This window comes from Microtus oregoni, unplaced genomic scaffold (genome assembly GCF_018167655.1).
Source record: "Microtus oregoni isolate MIOR12 unplaced genomic scaffold, Mior012 000015F_ref0000493, whole genome shotgun sequence".
In the NCBI taxonomy this organism is placed as follows: domain Eukaryota; kingdom Metazoa; phylum Chordata; class Mammalia; order Rodentia; family Cricetidae; genus Microtus; species Microtus oregoni.
This window is the reverse complement of record NW_024543074.1, coordinates 879,549-904,260: the sequence shown is the minus strand read 5'-3', so window position 1 is coordinate 904,260 and position 24,712 is coordinate 879,549. Positions and strand designations below refer to the sequence as shown.

General features: G+C 42.3%; 1 protein-coding gene across 1 annotated transcript in view; it reads right to left on the bottom strand.

The window, feature by feature from the left end:
* Positions 1–24,712, bottom strand: part of LOC121456136 (F-box/LRR-repeat protein 20-like) — a 71,596-nt gene that overhangs the window by 42,938 nt on the left and 3,946 nt on the right. The window contains 1 exon segment of the mRNA XM_041663988.1: positions 2,792–2,853. Within this exon segment, the coding sequence (XP_041519922.1) occupies positions 2,792–2,853 (62 nt within the window).

The window sequence follows — 24,712 nt, the reverse complement described above, 5'->3', positions numbered from 1 at the left end:
GGCTATTGTAGCAAGTGCTGAGCTAGCTTATTGATCCAAACACGAGGAACTGTTAAACAGCTCACCAGGAATTGTCATGCTTGCCAGTGTGCTGGTACATGCCTTTACGCCCCAGGCCTTTGGAGGCAGGGGTTCAGGCCAGTCAGGACTATAACTAGTCTCAAAAAACAGGCAGAGCTCTGTGAGTTCAAGGCCAGCCTGGTCTACAGAGCCAGTTCCAGAACAGCCAGGGCTACACAAAGGAACCCTGTCTTGAAAAACCAATAAATAAATAAATAGACTACTGAGGTCAGGAAAAAAAAAAGCCTCTCATGCTCTGACTGATGAAGTGGAACATTAATATTGCTCATTATTAAACAAGAAAATGTTCACGCTCAGATTTTTTATTTTAATTTCATGTTTGGAGTAAGAGTCTTTGGCCCAGGCTGGTCTTGAATTTACTATGTAGCCAAGAATGACCTTCAGTTCCTGACCATTCCTCCTCCACCTCCCAGGAGTCACACTCACTGCAGACTGATTTTTTTCTTGTTCTTGTTTTTTACACAAGTTCTCTCTATAAGCCTTGGCTGTCCTGGAACTCACTCTATAGGCCAGGCTGGCCTTGAACTCACAGAGATCCACCTGCCTCTGCCTTCTGAGTGCTGGGATTAAAGGCATGTGCTACCAAGTCTAGTTCAGACTGATTTCTAATGGTTCCATCCATGTCAATGATGTCTAATATTCTCCAACAAAAAGAGACTGAAAGCCACATGCAGCTTGGAAGACAGCAGAGAAGACTCAGACCTCCTTATCTGTGCAGTGTTATCTGTCTACGGCACCCCAACACATCACACGATACCACAACCCACATGTGATCAGGTCTCCTATATAAAGCAGAATGAAAAGAACTATTTAGGGTCCTTATGACTTTTACCCTGAAAAAATCATGGGTGGCAGTAAGTTTAGAGAGATGAAATCCAAAAGAAAATGCAGATGATCACAAACAGTGGAAAGGAAGAGAGGCAGAAGGTGGGAACATAAATTCGACCGAGCTTGAATGATTTCTGAATACTGTATGCAAGCACTCTAGTCCAAGCAGCTAAGGCACTCCTGCAATGGGCCCAAGTGAGTGAAGCAAAGGAGTCTCCAAGCGTGAGGGTCACTGTGAATCTGTCTCTAGGAGTCAGGAGCGATTGTACATTCCTTTAATCCCGGCAGTTCAAAGATAGCCTGGTCACCCTGTCTCGAAAAACCAAAAAAAAAAAAAAAAAAAAAAAAAAAAGATAGCCTGGTCTACACAGTGAGCTCCAGATCAGCCAGGGCTACAGAGTGAGATCCTGTCTACAAAAAGACTAAGAAACAGCTATCTTGGCCAGCTGTGGTGGAGGCAGAGGCAGGTGGATCTGAGTTCAAGGCCAGTTTGGTCCCCACAGCTAGTTTCAAGACAGCCAGGGCGACATAGAGAAAAAGGAAGGAAGAAACCGCTGTCCTGCCCTGTCCTTGAGCACAATAATTTGTTAAATCTCAAAAGAAAATATATTTTCCTTCTCAGTAATGATACCCTATAAATACAGAATATTCTGTGCAGGGACTCAGCAAATAATTCCCCAAATGTCAATTTTTTCCCAGGGAATTCCTAAGTGAGAGATCTCTAAATTAGAGGCTGCATTTTGAGTCATGGATAGTGCTACAATGTAGTTTCTACAAATTAAAGCACTGTAAAATCCTAATCCTAATTATAATCTAAGGAAGAAAAGAACCATTGCTTTCACTTTTAAAACAAGAGGACTGGCCTCGTGGCACACGCTTTTAAACCCAGTGTTTGAGAAGCAGAGGCCATGGTATCTCTCACGTCCAGGCCAGCCCGATCTATATAGTGAGATTCCAGGCCAGTCAGCCCGGACTACATGGTAAAATCCTGTCTCAAAGAGAAAAAAACACACCCCCTCTCCTCCCTCATTTTTCTCGGAGTGGCTTGGGGTTTGTAGACTTTCTGTTCTATCACGTGTGTGTGCTGCGTTGGCTATGAAGTTGTTTGCAGCCCAAGCCGTTGAAGGACCTATACATACCTAGGAGCTGTGAGCTGTCCCAGCCAGCTTGAGTGTGCACATCTTGAAATAAATGAATGACTTGGTACACAGTGGAAAAAAAAAAAGAGAGAGAGAGAGAGAAAACAGTGGCTGGGCACTGGTGGCACACACCTTTAATCAAAACACAAAGGAGGCAAAGGCAGGTGGATCTCTGTGTTTGAGACCAGACTCACTACAGAGCGAGTTCCAGAACAGCCAGGGCTACACAGAGAAACCCTGTCTCTCAAAGGGGTAGGTTGGTGGTGGGGATTTAAATCTATACCACAGAAGGAATATAAAAATGCTTTAAAAACAAGGAACAATAAATAATTCCATGTAGTTCCCAGTGCAGGTAACATTTTAATATAAACATAAAGGAGTAGGAAAATAGTATGGCCTAGAATCTCTCTTCAAAAGATTGAAAATTTTCTGTCTTACAATAAGGCAAAGTCAAGATACAAAATCATATGCAGGTCTAAGTTGAAACATTGCTAACAATTTTTTAAAAACTGTTACAATAAACTAAATATTCCAGATAATATAGACCAAGCAGGTATAGCCTGTGAGTTGAGTCTCACTGAAGGTCACGAACTTACCCTAACACATCTGTAGAGGACAGTGTCAGAAGGTTGGTCTCTCCTGACACTGGAACACTGGGAACAGAACACTAGCAACAAGTTTATGCTTAACATGCAAGCACGATGTACACCACCAACCGAAACAGAATTAGGGCTCAGACGTACCTTAGTAGGAGTTCTTTGGGAAGTTTTTTATTGATTACAGCTTCATCACTGTTTGAGAACATCTGTTAAAAAAAAAAAAGCCATTGCATCAGGCATTAACATTTGATCATGTTCACAGGTGGGAGACAATTCCCTCTGGAGAAAGGTCAAAAAAAAAAAAGTGGGGAGCCAGGAAAATGATTTAGGAGGTAAATGCTGCCAAGCCTGATGATGATCTAGTTCAAACCCTGGAGTCATCATCAGGAGAGAACTGATGGCTGACAGTTGTCCTCTTTTTGGGGGGTGGGGTTCAATACAGGGTTTCTCTGTAGCTTTGGAGCCTGTCTTGGAACTCACTCTATAAACCAGACTGGTCCCAAACTCAGAGCTCTGCCTGTCTCTGCCGCCTGAGTGTGCCCCACCACCAATCAGTAAAGATTGTCCTCTTACCTTCCTCACAATGGGGATCCAAGGTATGGTGAGACAATACACCAGCTTCCTAAATTACCTTAACCTTATATCCAATCTAGTGCCTACACTAATCCAGAAACCCCTCCCCTCCAACCTCAAAAGTTCCCTAAACTCTAATGGCGGAAGTCCCTCTCCCAGATCTGTTAAAGGGACTTTCTCTGTTCTCTGAGTTACAGTTGGAGCTCCTGCTACAGACCCCAGAGGTAGGCGGATCTGAGTTCAAAGCTAGCTTGATCTAGACAGCAGTTTCCGGACAGCTGGGACTACAGAGATCCTCACTGAGCACTGACTAGAGAGTGCCATTCACACAGAGCTGGAGGGCACTGTTGTCCGACAGCTAATGAGTTCCCTAACTAGACACACGGATTATGTCTCCATTTGTTTAGGATTACCTTGATTTCTGCCAGTAATCTACTCTCACACCCCTAAGCCTTTCAAAAAATTAAACAGTAACAAAAAAACCCACTATTGAATCTCACTATTGTAGCCTTAGCTGGTCTGGAACTCACTACACAGACCATGATGGCCTTAAACTCACAGGGATTCACCTGCCTTTGTCTCCTAAGTGCTAGTATTAAAGGTAAGTGCCACCAGGCCCAGTCACAATCATTAAAAAACATATGCCTTTTTTTTAAAAAGATGTATTTATTTATTACGTATACAGTGTTCTGTCTATCTGTATGCTTGCAGACCAGAAGAAGGCACCAGATCTCATTACAGGTGGCTGTGAGCCACCATGTGGTTGCTGGGAATTGAACTCAGGACCTCTGGAAGAGCAGTCAGTGCTCTTAATCTCTGAGCCATCTCTCCAGCCCCCAATATATGCCTTTTGACTGACATGTTTAACCCATTTCTCCTTGATTAGGCGCATCTCTCAGTCTAAGTGTTTCTAAATGTGTTATTTCTTTCCATCTGAACGGCCCCGAGTGCCATCTCCTGTGCTTCTTTACAGGGCCAGAATGGCGTTTTCTCTTGGGGGCTGTACTTTATTTTGTTACCAGCTTCCAAGGCACTCAATGGCGAATGAGTGATTTTGCTTTGTTCCTTTCTAGGATGTGCCTGATTCTCAAAGAGGTAAGAAAAATGCCTTCGTCACACCCTGATGGTAAAGCTGGGGGTTAAAAGCAGAGCATCTCAGTAATGCTATTCCTCCTTTACTTCCTTGATGCTTTTGAATAGATATTTTCTGTTGTCCATTATAATGCCTTCATTTTAAAGATTTATTTACATGTATGAGGTTTTTCTGGTTTGTGTTTCTGCACCACATGTATGCCTGGTGCTTACAGAGGTCAGAAGAGGGAGGCTGATCCCCTGGAACTGGAGTTCTGTACAGCTGTGAACTGCCCATGCAGGTGCTGGCAATCAGAGCTGCTCCTCTGTGAGGACAAATGTCCTTTTCTTCTTCTTCTTTTTCTCCTTTTGGTTTTTCTGTAGACCATGAGAGCCTTAAACTCACTGACCCACCTGTCTCTGGTGAAGAGTGCCGAATTAGGGGAATGTGTCACCAGCAGCAGCAAGGAAGAACAGTTTCTTTTTATTTTATTTTTTGTTTGTTTGGTTTTTGTTTTTTTTTTTTTTTGAGACAGGGTTTCTCTGTAGCTTTGGAGCCTGTCCTGGAACTCACTCTGTAGACCAGGATGGCCTCGGGAAGAACAGTTTCTTAACTGTTGAACCATCTCTCTATTTCCTTTTTTTTTTAATATTTTTATGGTTTATTTAACTTTATTTTTATGTGTGAAGGTGTCAGATAACCTGCAACTGGATCTTCAGACAGTTGTGAGCTAACATGTGGGTGCTGGGAATTGAACTCGGGTCCTCTGGAAGAGCAGTCAGTGCTCTTAACCACTGAGCCATCTCTCCAGCCCCCCATCTCTCTATTTCCTAATTTTTTTTCCCTTATGTTTGTTTGTTTTTCAAGACAGGGTTTCTCTGTGTAGTCCTGGCTGTCCTGGAGCTCAGAGATCCACCTGCCTCTTTCTCCTATGTGCTGGAACTAAGGGCATGCACTACCACTACTTGGCTTTAATTTTTTTCATTTAAAAAATGTTTTAAAAATTATTTTCCTAATGGTTGCTCTAGCAATTCCAGTATACACCCTAACTAGTCAAAACATATTTCAGATTGCTCACTATAAAATACAGAAACGACAAGAGCTTTACTTTTCCTCTTTTCTTTTACAATTATATATTAATCTGATAAACCAAAAACTATATAGTTCTTAATTACACAACTTTCAATTTAGCTAGGACAATGAAAGGACAGTTTATTTATAGTCTTTTATATTTACCTCTGTAACTAACATTCATAGTGGTTTTTCAAGTTACCATCTGGTACCATATTCTGTAAGTTTGAACAGCCTTTAATAATTCATGTAAGACAGATCTGCAAACAAATGTCTTGGTGCTTGCTTATTAGGGATTTAAAAAAAAAACTCCTCTAATGTTTTGAGCTTTGGTTTGAGTTTTTAAAACAGGGTCTTGATCTATAGCCCAAGCTAGCCTTGAATTCATATGCCTCAGTTTCTGAATAACAAAGTTTTGGGGTTTTTTTAAAATTTATTTATTTATTAAAGATTTCTGCCTCCTCCCCACCACCGCCTTCCATTTCCCTCCCCCTCCCTCATCAGCCCGAAGAGCGATCAGAGTTCCCTGACTTGTGGGAAGTCCAACGACCACCCACCTCCATCCAGGTCTAGTAAGGTGAGCATCCAAACTGCCTAGGCTCCCCCAAAGCCAGTACGTGCAGTAGGATCAAAAACCCATTGCCATTGTTCTTGAGTTCTCAGTAGTCCTCATTGTCCGCTATGTTCAGCAAGTCCGGTTTTATCCCATGCTTTTTCAGACCCAGGCCAGCTGGCCTTGGTGAGTTCCTGATAGAACATCCCCATTGTCTCAGTGTGTGGGTGCACCCCTCGCGGTCCTGAGTTCCTTGCTCATGCTCTCTCTCCTTCTGCTCCTGATTTGGACCTTGAGATTTCAGTCTGGTGCTCCAATGTGGGTCTCTGTCTCCTTTCATCGCCTGATGAAGGTTAATATTCAGGAGGATGCCTATATGTTTTTCTTTGGGTACACCTTCTTATTTAGCTTCTCTAGGATCGCGAATTATAGGCTCAATGTCCTTTATTTATGGCTAGAAACCAAATATGAGTGAGTACATCCCATGTTCCTCTTTTTGGGTCTGGCTTACCTCACTCAGGATAGTGAATAACAAAGTTTCTATGGAGAAACAATTATCAGTAGGTCTGTGCATCTATGTATCTCTCTCTCTGTGTGTGTGTGTGTGTGTGTGTGTGTGTGTATGTGTGTGTGTGTGTAGAGAGAGAGAGAGAGAAATTAATGCTGGAGATTATAAGCATGTAGAGACGATGTCCAAAAGCTCAGGAGCTCTGATGTCCAAGGGTAGACGAGGGATGTCTTAGAACATGGGGAGGGAAACACCAGAGAAATACTTTATTTCTTATGTAAATTTCCACAAACCCCTAAAGTTGACACAGAATTTGTTTTTCCTTTTTCTTTCTTTCTTTCTTTCTTTCTTTTTTTTTTTTTTAAGTTTTAGTTCGAGACAGGGTTTATCTCTGTAATCCTGGCTGTCTTGGAACTCAGGCTCAACCTCAAGAGATCTGCCTACCTCTGCCTCCAGAGTGTTGGGATTAAAGGCGTGCGCCACCACCCAGCCAAAAACCTTTTTTAAAGAGAGAAATTTGTGTAACAATTGTTTTAAAGTGTACATTTTAGTGGGATCTTAGTACATTTTAATGTACTTAAAACTGCTGCGCTATTACCATCTTCGCAGCTCCAGAATGTCCTTATCCCCTCAGAACACCCTGTATCCATTAAGAAATCACTTGGGAGCCTCACTGTTCCTTATAATCTAGACAGCCACTGCTTTTCTCCAGTACATGAATTTTCCTATGCCTGGTTACTTCATACAAAGGGAATCGAAACATGCTGTGTTATGCATCACTGATCTCTTTTAATAATGGCTCTGAGTCTTCAAAGATCTCGAAAGAACAGTACTCAACTTCATATGGAAAAGTAAAAAACCCAGGATAGCCAAAACAATACTGTGCAATAAAAGAACTTCTGGAGGCATCACAATCCCTGACTTCAAACTCTACTATAGAGCTACAGTACTGAAAACAGCCTGGTACTGGCATAAGAACAGACAGGAGGACCAATGGAACCGAATAGAAGACCTAGATATCAATCCACATATCTTTGAACACCTGATCTTTGATAAAGAAGCAAAAAATATCAAATGGAAAAAAGAAAGTATATTTAACAAGTGGTGCTGGCATTACTGGATATCAACATGTAGAAAAATGAAAATAGACCCATATCTATCACCATGCACAAAACTCAATCCAAATGGATCAAAGACCTCAACATAAAGCCAGCCACACTGAACCTTATAAAAGAGAAAGTGGGAAGTACACTTGAACGCATTGGCACAGGGAACCACTTCCTAAATAGAACCCCAGCAGCACAGACACTGAGAGAAACAATTAATAAATGGGACCCCCTGAAACTGAAAAGCTTCTGTAAATCAAAGGACACAATCAACAAGACAAAACGACAGCTTATAGAAAAGATCTTCACTAGCCCCACATCAGACAGAGGTCTGAACTCCAAAATATACAAAGAACTCAAGAAATTGGACACCAAAAGATCATATAACTCCCCTCCCCCCAAAATGGAGTACAGACCTAAACAGAGAACTCTCAACAGAGGAATCTAAAATGGCTGAAAGACACTTAAGAAAATGTTCAACATCCTTAGTCATCAGTGAAATGCAAATCAAAACAACTCTGAGGTTCTATCTTACACCTATAAGAATGGCCAAAATCACAAACACTGATGACAACTTATGCTGGAGAGGATGTGGGGTAAAGGGAACACTTCTGCATTGCTAGTGGGAATGCAAGCTGGTAAAACCCCTTTGGATGTCAGTGTGGCAATTTCTCAGAAAATTAGGAAACAACCTTTCTCAAGACCCAGTAATACCACTTTTGGGTATATATCCAAAGGATGCTCAATTTGTGTCACAAGGACATGTGCTCAACTATGTTTGTAGCAGCTTTGTCTGTCATAGCCAGGACCTGGAAACAGCCTAAATGCCCCTGACCAGTGAATGGATAAAGAAAATGTGGTACATTCACACAATGGAGTACTACACGGCAGAAAAAAAAATAACGGCAGCTTGAATTTTGCAGGAAACTAGATGGAGCTAGAAAAATTATTTTAAGTGAGGTAACCCAGACACAGAAAGACAATTATCACATGTACTCACTCATAAGTGGTTTTTAAACATAAAGCAAAGAAAACCAGCCTACAAACCACAATCCCAGAGTACTTAGACAACAATGCAGACACTAAGAGAGACTTACATAGATATAGTCTACATGGGAAGTAGAAAGTAGAAAAATACAAGATCTCCTGAGTAAATTGGGAGCATGGGGACCTTGGGGGAAGACTGAAGGGGGAAGAGGAGAGGCAGGGAGGGGAGCTGAGAAAAATGTAGAGCTCAATAGATATCAATAAAAAAAATGTAAAAAAAAATAAGGGCTCCGAGATTTATCTACGCTGCACTGCTGTCAGTACTTCATCTCTTTTCACGTCCTCGACACACACACTTTCTGCATTCATTCACGTTAGTGGTCACCTTGGCTGTTAACACGCCTCTGGATATTTTGAATACTGATATCAGCATCAGCATTGTTTTCTTTTGTTTTTCCTTTTTTTTCGAGACAGGGTTTCTCTGTGGTTTTGGAGCCTGTCCTGGAACTAGCTCTGTAGACCAGGCTGGCCTTGAACTCAGAGATCCCTGCCTCTGCCTCCCGGGTGCTGGGATTAAAGGCGTGCGCCACCACGCCTGGCCATGAATACCTATTTTTAATTCATCTAGGCAATGTGACACTTGAATAAAATTTTAAGAAGTCATTAAACTGATTTCTGCAGTGACTGCACCAGTCTATGTTTCTACCACAAAGACTCACATTTCTCTATGCTCCTGCCTACACCTGTCTGTGACGTTCTATCCAGCTCTGGGGACAGCGTGTATGTGGGGGACAAGCCTTCCACAACCAGCTCTATACCTATTCAAATCCTTTAACCTTAGAACTGGGCTGTTTTATTGACTAGCAGGGTTCCTTGTAAGGGTTCTAAACACTAAAGCTTTCTTCAGTATAGGACCATGACTTCCATTTTTTAAGGTTATCTGTTTAAAGTCTCAGGGGTCTGAATACACAGTTAAGTGCATGTGTTCTTTGGGGTTTTTTTTTTTTTGTTTGTTTGTTTGTTTTGGGTTTATTTTCAAGAAAGGGTTTCTCTGTGAAGTTTCAGAGCCCTTCACAGAAGGCATTCTGCAAACCAGGGTAGCCTTGAATGCTCAGAGATCTGCCTGTCTCTGCCTCCTGAGTTATTTGGTTTTTGAGGCAGAGTCTCACTGCATTGCTTGGGCTACTTTCTAACATATCTCAAAGGGATCCTACCATTCAGCTTTTCTGGTTGTGACTTTTGGCATACGACAACCATGCCTAACTAGAATTCTTTCTATTTTCTTTCTGGTGGTGCTGGGGACTGGACCCAGAGCCCTACACATGCTGCCTAAAGGCTCCACTGCTAAGCAATACCCAACCCCACAATCTTGATCATGTTTTTTCTGAAACCCTGAATATCATCCAACGCTTTCTGGCTTTTCACTGTTCCTTCTGCTTGCTTCAGGCTAGAGGTCCTACCACAGACTCCCAAAGGCTTGGTTGCGGGTACACATCACATCTGAATAGCTAGTATTTCTGATCAAAGTCAGCTGTTAACCACAGTGCTCTTCTTTGTATATGAATTATTTTCTTTTTGTTTCCAGATTTGTCTTAAAACAGTTTGATAACAATTTAGCCAGGTACAGATATCTTTGTATTTATTCTACTTTAAGATCACTAAATACTGGACTGTACAGATCAATATTTTCATCTGGTAGGGCATGGTGATCCCCACGTTTAATCCCAGCACTCAGGAAGCAGAAACAGGCAGATGTGTTAGTTTGAGACTAGCCTAATCTACACACTGACGTACACAATTAATAAAAACCCAGAGAATTAGGGTTCAACCTGAAAGTCAGAAAAAGCAAAACAGCCAGCCACTGGCTCTCACCTCTACTTCAGTCTGAAATAGCAATCCTGTCCCCAGGAATCTCAGAATAAGACTGTTTGTGAGAGCTGTCTCATCCCATTTTATAGTCCTCTCTAGAGCTAGGATTAAAGGTGTGCACCATTACCGCCTAGTTTTTAAGGCAAAGTAGTGTGGCTACTGGGACTAAAGGTGTGTCAGCACTGCCTGGTCTGTAAGGTTGACCAGTGGGACTGTTTTATTCTATGATCTTCAGGCAAGCTCTATTTATTAAAATACAAATGAAATATCACCACACAATGACTTCTAAGTCAGCCAGGGATAGACAGAAAGACCATGTCTCAAAATAATAAATACGGGTATTTTCATCAAATTGTTGGTCACAGGCTCAGTATTATTCCCAGTAGCCCAAAGACAGATGTAAGCTGAGTGTCCAACTACAAATAAATGGATAATAAAATATGTTATATGCATGTAAGTGGAAAGTTTAAGATAAAAAGAAAACTCTAGGCTCCCCCACCTTTCCTTATGAAGGAAGTACACTGAGGAGTTACTTAGCTTTGAAAGGTAGCTCTCAGCTGGCTACAGAGTCCATGCCTGCAACAACAATGCTTGGGAGACAAATGCAGAAGGATCATGAGTTTGAAGCTAGCCTGGGCTGAATACTGAGACCATATCTACAAAACCAAAACCAACAACGAAAAAGACAAGGCTGAGGAGACTATCCAGTGGGAAAGGTTCTTGTTACCCAAGCATGAGAACTTGAGTTCAAATCTCCAGAATCCATTTAAAGCCAGATGGACGGTGTCAGGCAGATGGGAGGCAGACACAGAATCTCAGGTGCTCACAGAACAGCTACAATGACCATGAGTGACCCGTAAGGTTGTCCTCTAACTTTCCCAAGCCCACTGTGGCACGCGCACAATCATACTCACGCAGATGAACATGGCCGTGAGCACACAGACCAAACACATAAAGGCTTAAAAAAAAACAAGCACTGTGCAGTGGTAACGAGTGCTTTCCAAGGCCTGGCCTAAGAAACACAGCGGCATCTTCCGGGATCACTCCTGCTATCACATAAGAAGTCTAGGCTAGACTTCAGGAGGACAATCATGTGGAAGCCAGAATCAGCTGACAGCAGCACCGGTCTCATGCTCTAATAAAGGCCTATTACACACTCCAGAAACAGTCAAGAGGGATGCAGCCTGCTGAGTGACCTTTTAAAAAGACAAGCACAACTGCCAGGGTGAGCTAATTATTGTAAGCTACTCAATGGTACTTAACATTAAGAGGGTAGAGGACAGCAACTACTAAAAAAAAAAATGGCACTTCATTGAAAGAAAATGTATAACTTGTGGTCTCCTTTTCATAGATTTGAACAAACTAGTAGCCTGGGACAAGTCAAATCTTATAGCAGTAGGGAACACTTTGGGGAAAGGTTAAGAGAGAATAGTCATAAAGAAACCCATAATTAAAGATGGATTTGTTTTGCTTTGTTTTTTCAAGACAGGGTTTCTCTGTATAGCACTGACTATCCTGGAACTTGCTCCGTAGATCAGGATGGACTTGAACTCAGAGATCCTACTGCCTCTGCCTCCTGCATGCAGGGATTAAAGGTGTGCTCCACACCACCTGGCTGAGTAATTTTAAAAAATACTTTTCCTATAAGTAGGTTTTACAAGGTTTGCCATTCCCTCACTCAACCAACACCAGATGTTTTTTCAATTGTTTTTCTTGCCAGAATCCAAAAGGAAAAACATTTTTGTATGCTAATAAATTTGAAACAAAATAAGATTATAATTTCCCCACCCAACAGCTCTTCCTTAGTAGAAATATAATTGTTTCTTAGAGACAAACTGTGGCCAGTATATTACCACACCCTGACTAAGCTATCTCAAGATAAAAACACCACACCACTTAACAGTCAAGCTCTCTGTGATAGACACCTATACCATCTGACGCAACAGCACACATTTTCCTTTATGTTGTTCCTACCTTGTCTACTTGGCCTACATCCGCCACCAATTCTTGGTCTGCACTTGGCTTTAGAGCTGTTTGTGCATGTACACACATCCATGGAATGCCCTGCCAGAGGAGGATGTCGGGTGTCCTGCTGTAACCCTTGAGACAAGGTCTCTCACTCACCTGGAGATGTTTTCCAGATAGGCTAAGGCAGGCAGCAAACCCTAGCAATTCTCTTCTCTCTGTCCCCCACGCCCAGTGCTGAGGTAAAAGGCAGATATAAGACCACAGGTGGGTCTTACATGGGTACTAGGGATCTGAACGTGCCACCATAATGGTGTTATACACGCACCGAGCCGTTTCCTGTTCTTTGCACTTTCATTCCTTTTTCGTCTCCTAACTTGGTTTTACTATCTGAGCAATATTTCAGGTCCCTAAGGACTCCTAAGTTTAATTCCCAGGACTCGTACTGAAGAAGGAGAAAACATGTCTGCAAGTTGGCTTCTGACTTCCATGGTTCCTTGTGGCATGTGCTAAATAACTGTAGTATTTAAATAAAATGCACAAATCGTTCGTCTCCTGCCCTCTGAAGACATAATCACAGAAAGCATCATTTGAGACTACAATAAGAGGTTAGAAGAGGCAATAATATTTTGTAGCCAGTGACTGTAGAGGAGATGTGAGAAATAGTTTTATTCTGTGATGTGGGGCGCTACACAGATTAGGAATGGGTTAGTCAAAATGTGAGAGTTAGCCAAGAAGAGACTAAAACTAATGGGCCAGGCAGTGTTTAAAAGAATATAGTTTGTGTGTTGTTATTTCGGGGTATAAGCTAGCCAGGCAGCCGGGAGATGGGTGGCAGGAAGCGGCCCACCACTCCTTCTACAATTCTGGCCATGCTGATCAGAAATCCCTTTTTTTGCAGGGGGTGGTGGCACGTGTCTTTAATCCCAGCACTCAAGAGTGTTGTTTGTTTTGTTTTTTAAGCAAGGTCTCTCTATTACATAGCTCTGGCTGTCCTGGAACTTACTAGTAGACCTGGCTGGCCTTGAACTCCCAGAGATTCACTTGTCTCTACCTGCCCAGTGCTGGGATTGAAGGTGTGAACTATCATGCCTGACAGAGATCATAGCCTTTAATAACAGCAAACCCTATCACCTCTACTTTCACAATATAGTATATCCTTAATCCTGATGGGGGAGAGTCTTCTGTTTTGTGTTAATTTCATTGGTTAAATAAAGAGACTGCCTTGGCCCTTTAATAGGACATAAAATTAGGTAGGCGGAGTAAACAGAACAGAATGCTGGTAGAAAGAAGCTGAATCAGGGAGTCGCCATGATTCTCCCACTCCAGGCAGACGCAGGTTATGATCCTTCCTAGTAAGCCAGCTCGTGGGCTACACAGATTATTAGAAATGTGTTAGATCAATATGTAAGAGCTAGCCAATAAGAGGCTAGAGCTCATGGGCCAAGCAGTGTTTAAATGAATACAGTTTCCGTGTGATTATTTCGGGTATAAAGCTAGCCGTGCGGGCAGCCGGGTGCCAGGAATGCAGCCCCGCTGCTCATACTACTACATAATCCAAAACATCAAATGCTTCAAATTCAAAATTTTTGAGTGCCACAATTGAAAAATCTTCACCTGACCTCATGTGAGGGGGCATATTCAAAACATAGCACATTAAAATAGTGTATAAACTTAGGTCAGTCTACAAGTAGATGTAAATGAAGCAGATCAGGGCTACGAGATGGCTCAGAGGTGAGGAGCACTTGCTGCTCTTCCAGAGGTTCTGAGTTCAATTCCCAGAACCCGCACAGCAGCTCACAACTGTCTGTAACTCCAGTTCCAGGGAATCCAACACACTCATACAGACATACATGCAAGCAAAACACCAATGCACAAAAATAAAAATAAATAAATAAATCATAATGGGGAATGAGGTGAAGCATATGTTTAATCCCAGCACTTGGGAGGCAGAAACAGGCAAATAACAAGTTCAAGACTAGCCAGGGCCGGGCAGTGGTGGCGCACGCCTTTAATCCCAGCACTTGGGAGGCAGTTCCAGGACAGGAACCAAAAGCTACAGAGAAACCCTGTCACGAAACCCCCTTCCCCCCAAAAAAAGACTAGCCAGGGCTACAGAGCAAGTTCCAAGACCAGACAGAGCTACACAGAGGAACAGTCTCAAACAATGTTTTATAATAGTCTCAAAGACGGTTTTATATAATATTGTCTCCAGAGAACAGGAGGGAGATTTTATTTTGGGGGCAAACCAGGGCTTTATGGATACTAGGCATCTAGTCTTTCATCCCAGCTCAACAAGACATTTTCTCCAGTTTAAATGTCTACAAGGCTATTCATCCTCTCCCCCCGCCCTATACACACCAGCAATTCCTACTGATAAGTCTTTACCCTTTATTTATTATTAGTATTGTATATATTACATATTATCCTTTATAATTTACTAATTATATTTTCAACTCCGCCAGGACAAGATTTTGTCTGTCTTGTTCATTTTTACACCCCCTGGTATTCATAACAGCAGGCACATACGAGGTACTCCGTAAATATTTGATGACTGAATTAGTCATTAGCAAATGTGACTGAAGCGGGTGTGGTGATACACTGATGCATGCAATAATCCCAGCACATGGGAAGTTGAGGCTGAATGATCACGAATTCAAGTCAGATGGTACTACAAAGCAAGACCATCTTCAAACCTGTCTCTCTGGTAGAGACAGTGACTAATCAGGTTAAGAGCTAGTTTGACAAGCAGTGCTGGGTCCTGGCTTTCCCAAGCTGTCCTCCGACTTTCACATCTGCCTGTAGCACACAATTACCCAGTCCCTCTTACAGGCATAAAACTGATACAGATATGCTCTGTGTGACTATCACAGTGACTCAAAATATATCTGTGTACGTGCCTGGAGTGGTTGTATACGTGCCTTTAATCCTAGCACTCAGAACAGAGGCAGGTAGGTCTCAAAAAAAAAAAAAAAAGAAAACTTAAAAATAAAGTATGTATGGGAAGTCAAGGAAGCCCTGAGTGAGTGTGAAAGGAATGGATGAGGTCCCGAGAGAATGTGTATTGTTGACAAGGACCAAAGCCTCATAGTAACAGGAACTGGCAAAGCCTTCTTCCAGGTGAGGCTTAGAGGCATGGAGGATTACCAGTGTTTCTAAACCAACTGCCTGGTGTGAAACTAGCAACTGCAGCTTTTTCCTTCTGGATGACGGCAGCCTGACACTGCTCCCCACCGAGACCTCCTACCCCTCCCTCTTACAATATATATACGAGATGCTCTTATGATAGATACAGGAGGCTCCAGGATGCTCCATAGTTGATGCTGCTCCATTAGAGGTAGCATGGCCCACCTGACCTCAGTTTCTGTGTATGTGTCTGCCATTTCTTCATTCCCTCATAGCCCCCATCAGGACCAAACTGTGCTGGACAAGAGGACAGGGTATGTACATGGTGTGTGTGTGTGTACGATCATTTATTAGTACAAAGTAATGTACAGATACCATTCTTTCAATGTATAAAGCCAGTTAAGGGGCAGGAAGAGTACTTATCTAATGTGTCAAAGGTCTTGGGTTCTATCCTCACTACTGCAAAAGCAGGAGTGCTACAGCGTGCCTGTGACCCCAGACCAGTGCTTTGAATGTGAGGGAAGAAATCAGGAGCTCCAGGCCACCCTCTGCTACTTAGTAAGTTGAAAGCCAAACAAGGAGATCTTGTCTTAAAACAAAAGAAAGAGGACTGTGACCCACACAAGGAAGCAGGAGAGTTCTATAGGCCAGCCTGGGCTAGAGCTAGACTCTATCTCAAGTAACAAAATAACAAAGAAAATAATTATCAGGTCTGAATGGCCTACCAGCTTTTGAAATGGGATTAAATGGGTTTTCCTGTGTTGACAGAACTCCTGGGCTCAAGCCCTTCCCCTGCTTCAGCCTCCCAAGAAGGTCGGGATTCCAGCACCACTGAGCCTTCCAGAGGTTTGTGTGTAGAGCACGGCACGCAGGGCTCCTCCAGCAGACCTACGCTTAGCTCCTAGAACCCATGTCCAGGGACTTACAATTGCCTGTAACCTAGTTCCACTGGGCTGCTTGGCACACTGCACTCCTGTGTACACATACGTACTGACATTCATAATTAAAATAAAAATGGCACTTTAGGAGTAAGTTCCCTTTACAGATTTCCATTGTCTAACTCTAAGGTTCCCTTTACTATGATCCTCTGCAGAGAGATTAGACAGTTAATTCATTGTCAATGTCTTAAATATCTTTATAATCCTAGTAAAGAAAAGCAAATCAGCCAGTGTGGTCTTAATGTGATGCTTTGGATACCTCGCCTGTTTCTGACTACGGAGAAGAGCAGACATCTGAAGGCTGGGATAGGGGTGGGAGTCTGCGGTACTATGACCATGCAAATGCTTTTGCTGAGAAATAGGTATAATGATTGTGTGGTATCCTGGAGTTTGGCATGCTGTGGCTCTCACCGCTTAGCAACTGAGGAATTTATTTATATTTACAGGGCCCATTTACCAGCATTAGCTTTGAAGCCTAGGTTTGAACTATGGCTTTGCTACTTACCATCTGTATGACCTTGGGGAAGTTTTTCAGATTAAACTCTCTGTGTCTGATTTCCAGTCTCTATAATGGCTATAATACTTCCACTGTGAGGTCTAAATTCTAAGTTTGTGTAGCATTAGCAGACTCCCTGCCATACAATGAAGGTGTCTGTAATTTGTGCTTATTGTTGCCACTTTGTAGCACATTATAAGTGTTTGTAAATATATATATGTTTTCCGAGACAGGGTTTCTCTGTAGCTGTGGAGCCTGTCCTGGAACTAGCTCTTGTAGACCAGGCTGGCCTCAAACTAAAACAGATCCACCTGCCTCTGTCTCCCAAGTGCTGGGATTAAAGGCGTGCGCCACCATCACCCAGCTGTAACTTAATATTTTAAATACTTTAAAAGGCCTCAGTTTCTTTTTGTGAATTTTGCTGTTGCTCCATTTTAATATTTATTTTATTTATTTATTGTGTATACAGTATTCTGTCTGTGTGTATGCCTGCAGGCTGGAAGAGGGCACCAGACCTCTTTACAGATGGTTGTGTGTTGCTCCATTTTAAAAGAGTTTCTCACTATAGCCCTGGCTTGCCTGACTGGACTTCAACTCAAGAGTTCCCTGCCTCTGCACCCTGCCAGTTTTGGTCTTGAGAACAGGGTACCATGCAGTTGTAAATGACTTCAACTTTTTAATTCTCTTGCTTTCACCTCTAAAGTGTTGGGATTTTAGGTGTATGACCCTACACTCGCTAAGAACTTACTATTTAGAGGAAAGGTCTTTTACAAAGGGAGAACTATAACTGGTCATCTCCTAATTTGAGTAGGTTTTCCACGCTGGTTATTAAACGAGAGCCCCCGTGAATTCTCGTCTGAAACGTGGAAAGAACCCAGCAGCACTTCATTACGGCCATCACTGCACTCATTGTTGGCAGCTGGGATAAATGTCTGCCGAGATGAGACGCTGGCACTGAATTCTAAGTTGACATTTTAAAACACTGGATCAGTCAGCGTTTACCCTGGAAGCTGGCCGTTCTTCCCTCTCTAATTGTAGAAAATACAGCTATGATGGAACTGAAGACAGGCAGGAGATGCATCTGCTCTGTGAAGGAGCACTGTGTTGCTGACACTCAACACTCTTCCAACCCTCACCCTCATCAGCTGTTGACAACCGTTTCATGCTTGGGATGTAAAGACGTTTATGTAGAAAACACATTACAACTTATTCCTGCAATACACTTGTAGAAAACTGATTTTGAAATGTTCTTTGAATAAGTAAAAATTTGTGCTTAATGTTGTAACTTCCTAGTACATTATCACGAACTGTAACTGTAAAAGAGGCTTCATTAATATTCAGTATTCTTAGTCACAACTGATGTGTTATATAAATGCCTCTAAAATGTAGCTCTGCCTCTAAAAAGTACAACAAAAATATAGCTTTGCTAAGGTCAACATATTCTCAACATGTTCCTTAAGAGAGACTAGAGGAGGTAGAAATGTAGTTGAGCGAATACGTATTTAGCATGCACAAAGCCCTGGGCATGAATAGCGTGCTGTGTAAATATGGGGAGGTAGAGGCAGGAGGATCAGAAGTGCAAGGATATCCTCAATTGCATAGGAAGTCTGAGGTGGGCATGGATACTTAAGACCCTGTCTCACAAATGGAACAATCAAAAACAGCATTACACGGGGCGCTAAAGCAGGGGGAATGTTGTAATTTTAAGACCAGCCAGGGCTATATAAGTGAATTCAAGGCAAGCCTATGCCACTTATGCAAGACCTTGTTTCAAACACACCTGCCGGGTGGTGGTGGCGCACGCCTTTAATCCCAGCACTTGGGAGGCAGAGGCAGGAGGATCTCTGTGAGTTCAAGACCAGCCTGGTCTACAAGAGCTAGTGCCAGGACAGTCAGGACTATTACACAGAGAAATCCTATCTTGAAAAACAAAACAAAACAAGAGATACATGAGAATAATTGTATTTACTGTGTTGTTTTGTTTTCAATGCTGGAGATCTAACCCAGGGAGTAACCATGATCTGCCACTGAGGGAGAACACTCAACCCACCAGTGCAAAATAATTCTATCTACAGAGACCTTATATTTCTCCAGCAGTTCCGTGACATAAACTGCACGAGTTTATCAAACTTTCATGTAAACACAGGAATCGAGATCTCAGGGGACCTAATCTTGGCATTGCTGTGAACACTGAGAACTGAGGAAATCCATTTAACTTTGTCTTTATGGCTTTAAAATGAGATTGCCAATATTCATTTCCTCATCATGAGTTAACATCAAACTCTTGTTTAATACAGCTTTTCGAGCTATGATATTATTAAGGGAAAATAGCTGAAAATAAATTTTCCTTACTGCAACTCTCCCAATTTTCAAAGATAAATTGGTAACCTGTGTGGCCTTGAAATCTGACACTGGAGTTTTTACATACTACTCATCCCTTAAAATGGTAGTTCTCGCCAGAGGGTAGTGGTTCACGCCTTTAATCTCAGCACTTCCCAGCACTCAGGAGGCAGAGGCAGGCTGATCTCTCTGAGTTTGAGGCCAGCCTGGTTCACAGAGTGAGTACCAGGACAGGCTCCAAAGCTATAGAGAAACCCTGTCTTAAAAAACCAAAAAGGTCCCAGCACTCGGGAGGCAGAGGCAGGCGGATCTTTGTGAGTTCGAGACCAGTCTGGTCTACAGAGCTAGTTCCAGGACAGGCTCCAAAGCCACAGAGAAACCCTGTCTCGAAAAACAAATAAACAAACAAACAAAAAAAAAAAAACAAAAAGGAAAAAAAAATCACATAATAAAAATGAATCATGGCCCGGACGGTGGTGGTGGCACATGCCTTTCTTTAATCCCAGCACTCGGGAGGCAGAGGCAGGCAGATCTCTGTGAGTTCGAGACCATCCTGGTCTACAGAGCTAGTTCCAGGACAGGCTCCAAAGCCACAGAGAAACCCTGTCTCAAAAAACCAAAAAAAAAAAAAAAAAAAAAGAGCTAGTTCCAGGACAGGCTCTAAAACTACAGCAAAACCCTGTCTTGAAACCCCCCCCCCAAAAAAAATCCCACAATCCAATATAACTCTCTGTTGTTAGCTGTGACATACTAGAATCCTTTTGACTAAAATGCATAAAGGCATATCACTATAAAATTACAGTTGGATGTCTTGTTTCCTCTGAGTTACTATCTGGGTGAGGGCCTACCTAAAAGTTCACTAAGCCTAGAAGGTCAGGGAGGAAAACAGCACAAAGCACTTAAATTTGGTCCCTCTCTCTCTTGGATTTCTTAGAATATTTTACTTTGAATATCTAAAAATACAATTCCAGAACCATAGCACTACACTAGCTAGAGTATTAGAATTTTCAATTATTTCCAACTTGTTACAAGTTAGGAAACAGTATTTCAAGGGAGAGAAACAGCTCTTTAAACAATAACAAAAGTACTCATTGATTTGCAAGGAAAATGAGGCCAAGGTTTGAAATGGAACAGTTTTGGAAATTAAAATTTATTTTATATATACTTTAAAATTTTTACATAGTGGGTAATGAACCCATGGCTTCCCTCATGCTAGGCAAGTGTTCTAACACTACACTATTTTTTTGTTTTTGTTTTTGTTTTTTGTTTTTCGAGACAGGGTTTCTCTGTGGTTTTGGAGCCTGTCCTGGAACTAGCTCTTGTAGACCAGGCTGGTCTCGAACTCACAGAGATCCGCCTGCCTCTGCCTCCTGAGTGCTAGGATTAAAGGCGTGCGCCACCACCGCCCGGCTTAACACTACACTATTTCCCCAGCTCAGAATCGAACAACTTTTAAGAGAGCTTGCGGCTCTTCCGGGGGACCTGGGCTCAGAGAAGAGTGCAGTTCTCGGCACCCGGATCAGGTGGCTCACACCCTTTTTAAGTCCAGCTCCCATGGATCAGGTGATCTGATCTAGCCTGGGTGGTGCTCGTATTTGATCCCAGCAGTCCAGAAGCAGAGGCAGGAAGATCTCTGTGAATTCCAGACCAGCCTTGTCTACATAGTGAGTTTCAGGTTAGTCAGGGATACTGAATAAGACCCTGTCTCAAAAAAGTAAAAACAGATTCAACAGCAGCACCTGTCTGGCCTGGTGGTGCAGGTCTCTAATGCCAGTTTCAGAAGAATACTTGAGGACCCACAGTTCAGGGTCACTGGGCAGGCTCCAGGTCAGCCGCTCCGTTGTGGAGCAGTAGGAAAGCTCTTGCCCAGTGTGGCAACCGTAACGCTATACTGACAAATGACCTAAACTAGAAGAATACTAGAGTTTGAAAGTGTGACTACTTTCAACATAAATGATGATTTAGTAGGGTGTGACAGCTCACACCTACACCCCAGTATTTAGGATGCTGAAAAGAGAATCATGAGTTGTAGCCAGCTTGGGCTATAGAGAGTTCCATGCTAATCTGAGTTATGGAACAGGAGTCTATCTCAAAAAAGTCCAAATAGGAAACAAAAGAAAAAATATTTTAAACCAGGAGGTGGTGGCCCATGCTTTTGATCCCAGCACTCATGAGGCAGAGGTGCAGGAGGATCTCTGTGAGTTCGAGGCCAGCCAGGGCTGTTATACAGAGAAACTTTGTCTTGAAAAAAAAAGCACTTTGTGGAGTTTTTGCCCAGTGAAGGTTGTCAGATATTTGCGAATGCAGCTCGGAAGAAGAGGGCCTGACTAGCATACATGAGGTCCAGGTGCAATCTGGGTCTGAAGAATCAAGAATGGAAACGAACTGTCAGGCAGCTGTTTTCAAAATCAATCCCTACAATGTTCAGAACAAATTCTTGCCATGTGTTGTGCATACACCTTCAATCCCAGTACTCTATAGTCAGAGGTAGGTAGATCTCTGTTGAGTCTGAGACCAGCCTGATGTATGTATGGAGTTCCAGGGTGGCCACATGGGAGACTCTGTCTCAAAACAATAGAAAACACGACACAAGACAACTAACAACAAAGACAGGCCTGGCAGTTCTGCCCGCAATCTCAGGCTTTGGGATGCTGAGGCAGTTGGACTGGAAGTTCAAGGTCAGCCTTGACTACACAGTAATTTTGAGGTCACCATGTCTTAAAAACACAAAATCAGGGGCTGAAGAGATGGCTCAGAGGTTAAGAGCACTGGTAGCTCTTCCAGAGGTCCCAGGTTTAGTTCCCAGCATCCACATCGCAGCTCACAACTGTAACCCCAATTTCAGGGGATCCAGTAACCTCACACAGACACACATGCAGGCAAAACACCAATGCACATAAATAAATACATCATTGCAAAACAAAACAAAAAGAAAAAAATCCACACAACTGGGACTGGGAAGATGGCTCAGCAAGTAAAAGTGCTTGTCTACTCAAGCATCATGACCCAAGTTCAACCCTCAGAAGCCAGAACCCACAACAGGAAGAATAAAGTGACCTCAAATGTTATTCTCTGACCTCTACACTGTGGGACCTGTATTCACACAATTACACACACACACGCACACACACACACTAATTAAACAACAAACTGAGACCCTGTCTAAAACAACAGAAACAAAAGAGGGAGCTAGAGAAATGGCTTAGAGGTTGACAGCACTGGCTGTTCTTCCAGAAGACCCAGGCTCAGTTCCCAGAATCCATATGGCAGCTCACAACTGTCTCTAACTGCAGACAGATCCAAGGGATCCGATGCCATCTTCTGGCCTCAGAGGACACTGACACACATGTGGTACATATACATACATACAGGCAAAGTACTCATACACATAAAATAAAAACAAATGCTTAAATGGGTAATATGCAGGATGTTCTTCAGAGGGTATAAAAACTTAAGGAAATAAAAATGGAGGTTTAATGCTTTGTTTGAGATGTGCTTTGTTCTGAAATCTCAGTCATACCAGTGCTGTGAGACTGAGGCTGCAAACTTTTTTTTTTTTTTTTTTTGAGGCTAGGTCTATGTTGTCCATGCTGATTTCCAACTCATGGGCTCCAGTATTCCTCTATCTCAGCATCCCAAGTCTCTGAAATAACGGGTGTCCCCCACCAGGCCAGCCTGAACCAAAGTATGAGAGCCTTGCAGAAGAAATGATCAAGGACGTCTGGCTTTGTATATTTATTTTTTAAAAGTCACAGATTCACAGGTTACTAAACCAAAAGGTACTTAAATAATTGCTTTTAACTCTCTTGCTTAGTAAAAAAAAGAAGGAAAATCACCAGGCCAAATAAACTGTTAAAAGTTCGCCCAGAACTCGGGGAGGCAAAGGCAGGCAAATCTCAGTGAGTTTGTGGTCATCCTGGTCTACAGAGTGAGTTCCAGGATAGACAAGGCTACACAAAGAAACCCTGTCTCAAAAAACAAAACAAACAAACAAACAATAACAAACAAACAATAACAAACAAACAAACAAAAAGGTTGGTTCATGGCAAAGCCTACATGAACAACCAGGTCTCCAAAGAAAGAGATACAGGATGTTCTTTCATGGTGCCATACGATTTTTGTTATTTTGGATAAAGTGAGTTGGCAAAACAACAAAAGCAGGCCAAAAAAACAAAACAAAACCAGAAAACAAAGACAAGACCTAGTGTCACTGATGTCTGTACTATTATTTATTTATAAGAAAGCCAGTGAAGCATAATGAATATATTCATTAACATAGATTCAGTATGTCCAAAATAGCGTTTTTCACTTCCTACCTTACAGTCTTAACAACTCCAGACACTGATTATAAAATATTCAATGTCAGCTAAAGGTAACACTAAGGCTTTTTAAAAATGTTAATTAAGATTTTAAAAAAATAAACTCAAGTTAAAAACTTTACCCCATCATTATGGTATCTTTACTACAGATCTATTAAAAACACGGCAAAGTCAAAACTGAATTGAAAAAAAAATCTCAATTTGAAGCTAAGGGCAAGACTAGATATTTAAATATGTCTCTTGGCAATTTTTCTGAGTGTTAAATGCTGTTTAACACAATTAAAATAAAAGACACACTCATTAATTTGACAGCATATGCAAAATAAAATATATTCGGTGGATTTTAGGAAAAGCACGTTTCCACACATTTAATGTGCTTTATGGTGAGTTACACTAAAAGCAGAACGATGTGAAAGGATTAAGTGCAGAAAAATAGAGATTGGTGAGCTGGAGAGACGGCTTAGTGGTTAAGATCATTTAACTGTTCCTGGGGAGGGGGGGACACAAGTTTGGTTGGCAACACCCACACCAGGGAGTTCATTATCGACTGGAACTCTAGATTCGGGATCCTATTTCTGACTCCCACAGCACCTGCACTCCATGTATACGCATATGCACACACATATACATTCACAAATTTAATCTCTAAAAACAAAAACAAACCCCCTCTAGAGATTAGAATCTTGGTCCTCTACTGTTTCGTTTTTAGAGACAGGGTTTCTCTGTAGCTTTGGAGCCTGTCCTGGAACGCTCTGTAGACCAGGCTGGCCTCGAACTCACAGAGATCTGCCTTCCTCTGCCTCCTGGAGTGCTGGGATTAAAGGCGTGTGCACCACTGCCCACTTCTTGGTCCTCTACTGTTAAGCGGCACAATTTTAATACCTTAACCTCTTGGGTCCTAACTTTTCTTGAATGTAAGATAGAAGTATCAAAATTAAGATAGCATGTGGGGTGGAGCCTGAGGACTATTGGAAGTTTCATGCTAGCCTGGGTTACACTGTGAGTTTCTGGCCATCCTGGGCTATCCTGTAAAACCCTGACTCACAGTGTGGGGCTGGAGAAATGGCTTGATCGTTAAGAGCACTTGCAGCTCTTGCAAAGAACCTGGATTCAGTTTCTAGTGCCAAAAGGGTACTTCACAA